This window comes from Lathamus discolor, chromosome 19 (assembly GCF_037157495.1).
Source record: "Lathamus discolor isolate bLatDis1 chromosome 19, bLatDis1.hap1, whole genome shotgun sequence".
Classification (NCBI taxonomy): domain Eukaryota; kingdom Metazoa; phylum Chordata; class Aves; order Psittaciformes; family Psittacidae; genus Lathamus; species Lathamus discolor.
The window spans coordinates 193,530-200,940 of NC_088902.1; the positions used below are offsets into that span (position 1 = coordinate 193,530).

A 7,411-nucleotide genomic window follows, 5' to 3' on the forward strand; every position below is an offset into this window, starting at 1 on the left:
CCAGGGCTTTTGAGCAACCTGGCCTAGTTCCAACCCCCACAGCAGGGTTGAAAAATGTTCGTGAATTGCCTTCTTACAAAAAAGGAATTCTCATAAACTTTGTAGTAGTCTCTAACAAAAAGAAAAATAAGGAAGGCCCAGAAGGTAACACATGGTGTAAAGCATGGTCTGGACCTTTAGTTCCTGCAGTTTACTATAAAGCAGCATTATACTTCCCGAATTTGCAAAATCTATATCCCACTTCACTTACTAATCTGATTCTGATGAAACACTCCAAATGCAGATGCTTACTCTGTCCTCTTCTGGACTGTAGGAATGTTTTGACATTGTTGCTTATATAAAATTCTCTTGCTCAGCACTTCTGCACTGGGCTTGGTGATCTCTGGGATCCCACAGAAACCTTCATCTGATAAAGTATCCTAGATTTTTCTTGTGTGTCTGAGTGAGTCTTGAGTCTTTGACTTAAGTCAAAGGGAGTGCCATGGGAACATTATTGCTGAAAACATGATTGATAAAGTTGGTGATATAAAGTAGTTTTGTGGCTCAAAGTTACGCCAAACATCAAGGACATTACAGATCACAGACAGTAGCTTTAGCTAGCAAATAAATACCAAAGGAGCAAGTCAGCATTGCACAGTTTGTTATTTTAGCTGGAGTGGAGGATGTTTGCAGTGAAGAGGGGCACACGGGAGCACAAGATAAGCAGACAGCCCAGCAGCCCTGAGCCCGGGTTTATCATGCGTTGTCTAAGGCAGTAGTGGAGAAGATAACAGCACCCCGGGTCAGGGACACAGAATCACAGAATCAACCAGGTTGGAAAAGACCTTTCAGCTCATCCAGTCCAACCATTCCCCAGCACTGCCAAGGCCACCACTAACCCATGGCACTTAAGGGCCTTGTCTCCACGGTGCGTGAACACTTCCAGGGACGGTGACTCCAGCGCCGCCCTGGGCAGCCTGTCCCAGTGCCTGAGCACACTCTGGGGAAGAAACTGTTGCTAATATCCAGCCTAAACCTCCCCTGGTGCAGCTTGAGGCCGTTTCTTCTTGTCCCATCCCTTGTTCCTTGGGGCAGAGCCCAGCCCCTCCTGGCTCCATCCTCCTGTCAGGCACTTGTAGGGAGCCATCAGGTCCCCCCTGAGCCTTCTCTTCTCCAGACTGACCCGCCCAGGTCCCTCAGCCGTTCCCCATCACCGCTGTGCTCCAAGCCCTGCGCCAGCTCCAGTGCCCTTCTCTGGCCCCGGCCCAGCACCTCGATGCCTCTCTTGTAGTGAGGGGCCCAGAGCTGAACACGATTCGAGGTGCGGCCTCACCAGTGCCCAGTGCAGGGAGACAATCCCTGCCCTGGCCCTGCTGCCACTCTGGTGGTGATAACAGGCCAGGATGCTGGGGGCTCCTTGGCTGCCTGGGCACGCTACTCTCCCATCGCGCTGGTGCGAACCGGAGCCGCTCGCTCGAGCTCCCCAGCAGCGCCGCCGCTGCGAGCCCGCATCGCGCCGCGCCCCTGCGCTCTGGGGCGGAGAGAACGCAGGGCTGAGCTTCCGCCGCCGCGGTCGCGGGCGTCGAGCAGGGGCCGGTGGCTCTGCTGCGCCCGCCCTTTTCATAAGAGCCAGCCCGCAGCAGTAAAGAGCTCGGCGGCCCCGGGCTCCCCGTCGAGGCACCGGCCCGGCCCGGGACCCGAACCCGGATCCGGACCCACACGCGGACCCGCCGCGTAATCGGGGGCGGAAGCGGCGGGGTCGCGCGCTGCTGGTCATGGGGCGGGCGTGGGGCTGAGGAGCCGGTCGCCATGAGCTGCACCATCGAGAAGATCCTGACGGACGCGCGGACGCTGCTGGAGCGGCTGAAGGAGCACGACACCGCGGCCGAGTCGCTCATCGACCAGTCCGCCGTCCTGCACCAGCGAGTGGCCGCCATGAGAGAGGCGGGCGCGGCGTGGGCCGAGAAGGTGAGAGCGGTGGCGCGGGCGGCGTGGGTGGCTGCGGGGAGGCACGGGTTGACTGCCGGGTCTTCAGCAGGGCCAGGGCCCCGCGGCGGAGCGGACCGACTTGTCTCGGTTGCGGCCTCACGCCCTCCTGTCCCAGGAGAACACGCAAATACGCGACCTGCAGCGGGAGAACAGGGGTGAGCGCGGTGGCACCGGGGGCTGAGAGGTGCCGGGACCCGGGAGGGGGGATCGGGAAGGGGTGTTTGGAGCTCCCGGGGCCGTGTTGGGTGGTGCGCTGGGGACGGGTGGGGTGTGATGTGTGGCGGGGCCTGTCGAGGGGCCCGGGGAGCGCGTCTGTTCTGCCTTCTGCCAGGGCCGCTGGGTGTCCCGGGAGGTGATCCTGCCCCTCGGCTCTCCGGAGACCCCGCCTGCAGCACTGTGTGCACTTCTGGTGTTCTCAACATAAGGACATGGAGCAAGTCCAGAGGAGGCCACGAAGATGATCAGGGGCTGGAGCACCTCCTGTGTGAAGACAGGCAGAGAACATTGGGGCTGCTCAGCCTGGAGAAGAGAAGCTGCGTGGAGACCTTAGAGCAGCTTCCAGCGTCTGAAGGGGACTACAAGGATGCTGGAAAGGGACTCGTCATCAGGGACTGTAGTGATAGGACAAGGGATAATGGGTTCAGACTTAAACAGGGGAGATTTAGGTTAGATATAAGGAAGCGGTTCTTCCTTGTGAGTGTAGTGAGGCCCTGGGACAGGTGCACCAAAGAAGTGGTGAATGCCCTATCCCTGGCAGCATTCGAGGCCAAGCTGGACAGGGCCTCAGGCCACATGGTCTTGTAGAAGGTGTCCCTGCCTGTGGCAGGGGGTTGGAAGGGGATTATCTTAAGGCCCTTTCCAACCCAAACTGTTCTGTCATTCTGTGTTTCTATGCCTTGGAAGTGGCAACTGCTGTTGGGATGGCCCCTTGGCCAGCTGATAGCTCCAGACAGCCAGTGGCCACAGGCCTGAGCCCTGGGGCTGCGCTGGGAAGGGGAGTGGTGGGATAGCACCAAGCAGGGGAGCAGCTGGTACCAGGAAACTGGGCAACCACCGACATGGCTGTGGAAAATGGCTTGTAGTTTGTGGCAATGAGATGCAGTGCTTTGCAGAGCTGTGGATCTCGCTGGAGGAGCACCAGGATGCATTGGAGCTTATCATGAGCAAATACAGAAAGCAGATGTTACAGCTGTTGCAAGGGAGAAAAAGTGAAGATGCTGAACCAGCCTTGAACGTTCATCAGGCTAATTCTTTGGTAAGGTGGGATGGGGTCAGAAGAGGGCTCAAGACACCTGTTCCCTGTCTCTTGCTTTTGTACAACATTTGTTTCCATCCATGGAACATCTCTGCTACAAAAGACATTTTCTGAAACTCTTGTCTCTCTTTGCTGGTATTTTTTTCTATATTCCTTTTCCAGGAATAGAGATTCCAACTGTTAATGGTTGTAACAGTTATCACAGAGGACACTGAAAAGCACAACCCTTTCACAGCCGGGGTGAACACTTATTCTTTATGCACTAGGTCCTGAATTCCCTGGGTTAAGCTTAATGCACGTGATTCTATACAATAATCAAAGGCATCAGAGTTGTTACTGTTCCTGTTCAGGAATTTTAACAGAGGGAGAAGATCCTTCTAAATCTCTGTGAGATGCAGTGTGTTTAATTCTTAAGAGACCATCACTCCCAAATGTTTTTAAATCTGCATACTCAGTGGCCTAAAAGTTCCCCTTCATCAGTGACTTCAGACCTCTGAGCTGTGGCTGCTGAAAAATGCTGCCTATTTTATGTTTAGGTATCTAGTAATAACATTAAATCCCCATTTAAACTTATGAATTCAGTTAAGCATTTGTTAAGATGCATTTTTTATGTGATTAGAGAACAGCAAGCTGGTTCAAGCTAGTGACATCTTATATCTTGTGGGGTTTTAATTGGTATTGGAGCTAGCCTAACTCTTTGCATGTGTATTTGCCACCGACACATGGCAACTTGTTCTCTAGTTTGTGTCGCTTAGGTCTTCTGAAGTAGCTCAACAATGTCTTGCTTCCAATGCTTGCTTAGGGGCATGAATTGCTCTGTTTATCAAGACCTAACATTTGTACAAAGCTTCTGTCATTATTCTCTGTCACTGCTTTTGTTTCACTGGGGAAAAATCTTCTGTACTTCAGATTAAATCCATGAGTTTTTTCCCACCCAGCACTTGGAGAACAGTAACAACCTTTTAATGTCTTTTCAAGAGCTAAATTCTTGCTGTAACCATCTTTCTGTTTAGGGAAAACCAAAGCAATTCTTTCTTCCCAGATTAAGTAATCCAAGTTTTTCTTGTTCCTCCAGATGTCTTTTAGATGCTCTAATCTGTTTACATATTTCCTGAATCATAGAATTTAAAACCGAATTCTTTGCTCTGGTGATATATTTATCTTCCAGAGGCAGTAGATGCTTAGAGGAAAAAACCTCTGTCCTATCACTTTATCTGGTATTCCCCAAAGGGCTTTGTGATAACCTGATATTTTTGTTACATTAAAATGCTTCAAAAACTTCCAAGTTCTTAGACAGGGCTTGGAGCAAGCTGCTGTAGTGGAAGGTGTCCCTGCCCGTGGAAGGGGATTGGAGCTGGATGAGCTTTAAGGTCCCTTCAACCCAAAACCACTCTGTGATTCTGTGATTCTTGCCACTTAACAGCATTTTTGTGTTTGCACATTTGAGTTCCTCTCTGAATACTGTATTTGGAAACAGAATACTCTCCAAACAGGAGCTGTTGCTACATAATCAGACCTCTTGGAATTTTTCAATGCTCTTTACATGTGTGTTTCTGAGCTTCAACAAAATGCATCTCCCAAAGGATTAGAGCTGTGTCTAGATGTGTTCTGTACAGGCTGCCTCGGGAAGCTCTGGTCTTACATGGTTTACTTTCCTTGCTTGGCATCCTGCTGAGATGAGGCTGTTTACTTCACAGTTACTTAGTCATGAAACTCATTTGCCTTTATGGTCAGTGTTCTTCATTCAGTCAGGCTTTTCTAATAAAGCAATAGGAAATTTGCTGCATTCTGTGTTCACATGAGCCTGAATCTGTTGCCCCAGTCCCTGTCACACTTGTAATTATTTCCATCTTGGTAAGTAAAGGTGCCTTATCTTGCTGTCTGATGTAATTCTCTTCACTGTTTTCACTAATGACTCATGATGAGAGGGTACATGTTCGTCTTTAAATATTATACCAGTTAGAAAGGGTTGCAGGTGCTTGGGAGGAAAGGATTAAAATTCGAAACAGGGAAATAATAAAAAATCAAGAAAATGAAAGTAATGGATTTAGAAGTGATAAATTGCTGCTGCTTTTGCCTGAGCATATTGAATATATTGCTTTTATGTCTTTCAGGAAATTGAAAGTCAGATAGACAGAATATGTGAGATGGGAGAGGTGATGAGAAAAGCTGTTCAAGTCGATGATGATCAGTTCTTTAAAGTTCGGGAGAAACTAGCTCAGTTGGAGGTAAGAACAAATACAAGTACTAAGGATCAAGCTTTGGGAGTGCCTAAACTTACTCTGGACTTGCATGTGTCGAGGATTTATAGCAATCAAAACTTTGGGGGTGGGGTTCAGGAAATGCAGAACACGATCTGTTAATTTTCAAGTTCCTAATGACTGAATAATATATATTATGTCTACACACATGTACACATGCACATATGTAGCCAGAAGCAAAATATTAGCTGTAAATGATGTGGTTCCTCTCTTGCTAGCACTGCCTTAATGTTTATGTTACAAAATGAGTTTTACTCAGCTGTGGAGGAGCGGGCTATTGAAAGATGATTATCCTTTAATTGTGAATTAGCTCATTTCTATTTCAGCAAAAATATTGATTTTGCAGCTTGAAAACAAAGAGCTGCGTGAACTATTGTCAATCAGCAAAGAATCTTTTGAGGTGGGGAGAGAAGATCTGCCTGACTGTGAAGCTTAGGTCACAAAATAACCTTATCTCCAGATCTTGACTTCAGAAACTTATGAAACTACCCTGCAAGGATGGGGTTTGGTTTGTTCTTTCAGGTGTTTCTTTGTATGTTTGTTCTGTCTTTCAAAGTGTGTGGGTTTTTTTCTCTGCATTTTGGTGAAATTACATACTGTTGATGTCACAGGCTTTGCATTGCTGCTCCGTCTTAGTAATTGCAGCATGCAGATGCGTAACTATGAAGTATTTGATGTGTACTCTTGTGTGATAGTTTATTTCCTCTCCTGTTTGTATTTTTTAATGAGCTTTAGTTAATAATTCCAGCTGTGCAGATGGCACTTAGATCCACCTTGCCAGTAGATAAAGATAATATAGGTTGTGATTATTTTGTTTGATAGAAGGAATAAGAGATTGTTCAAACCCAGGCAGTACACATTTTGCCCTGCCTGCACAAAGCAGGCATGCAGAGCTTTTTTTTTTTTGCTCCGAAGAGCTGACACTCAGTATTTGCCTGGGTTGACATTGTTACTTGGACAGCTGCTTAGAAGCAGGTCAACAGAACAGCAGATAGCCAAGAGAGCACTTTAGTAACTCCTCTAAGGAGCATTCTTTACCTTGTTTTAGGGGTGAAAAGCAGAGGGGACGACTCTTTCTGACACCTGTGCATTTCTGAAGGACATTTATCCATTTAATTTTGGTTGTATATGTAGCCCTTTTCCAGCTTTTACCAGTGCTCCAAGTCACATATGTACTGGCTGGCTGTGAGCTTAAGGCGTGTGCTCTAAACCTGTACAAGCACAGAGCTTTCAGATCAACGCTCTTCAGCCTCCCACTGCTTTGGACTTCAGGAAGACTGTATAGTTCTGCCTCAAAATTAAACCAAAACTAACCATATAGACAGGTTTTTAGTGTTACCTCACAGGTAAGTCTAGTGCCAGATGTTACATAGTTATGGCAGAATCCTATATTGAGTGAAGTTAGAGTTGTGTTATTGTAGGAATTTATCAGTATTGTGATGTTTTTAATGACATTTTTACATAAAGACTTGTCTTTCTTACCTGTGGTCAAAGAATAATCCTCCAAGAACAGTAAACATCTTGTTTCCTGTATTAGTTTAATTTTTTATGCTACTTGTCCCCAGTGAAAATTTTGATAGATGAAGAAGGTGATTTATGTCCCTGTGCTTATTAAGAGACATTTTCTTGCAAAACTTTGGATTATCCAGCAAGATTGTTTGGTAGATATAAGGGATTTCTGTACAGGAGTAATCTTGTATATAATCATTTTCTATTAGAAATTGTTGAAGAGGGAATAAAAGACCCCAGTGGTCAGTTTTTTCTCATTTGTGGTGTGCTTTGTGAATCCGTCTGCTCTGCATGTACCCAAGCTGTTCGCCCCTTATTTTTTACCTCATCTGAATACTACAATGACCAACAGTGCTGCATTGTATGTTTCAACGTCACCTGAAATGCCTGTGTCGAGGCGCTGGCACAGGGTGCCCAG

At 47.3% G+C, this 7,411-nt stretch overlaps 1 protein-coding gene across 3 annotated transcripts; it reads left to right on the forward strand.

Moving 5' to 3' along the window:
* The first annotated feature begins 1,527 nt into the window (after positions 1-1,527).
* On the forward strand, positions 1,528-7,250 carry SIKE1 (suppressor of IKBKE 1). Of its 3 annotated transcripts, none has more exons than XM_065698461.1 (5): positions 1,528-1,947; positions 2,018-2,123; positions 3,081-3,223; positions 5,338-5,451; positions 5,831-7,250. In XM_065698461.1, the coding sequence occupies exons 1-5, from the start codon at positions 1,789-1,791 to the stop codon at positions 5,918-5,920; spliced, it is 612 nt and encodes a 203-aa protein (XP_065554533.1). In that variant the 5' UTR covers positions 1,528-1,788; the 3' UTR covers positions 5,921-7,250. The 3 variants fall into 3 exon arrangements, with proteins under 3 accessions (XP_065554533.1, XP_065554534.1, XP_065554532.1); XM_065698462.1 differs by having other exon boundaries at positions 2,015-2,123; positions 5,811-5,898; XM_065698460.1 differs by having other exon boundaries at positions 1,529-1,947; positions 2,015-2,123.
* Positions 7,251-7,411: the final 161 nt, after the last annotated feature.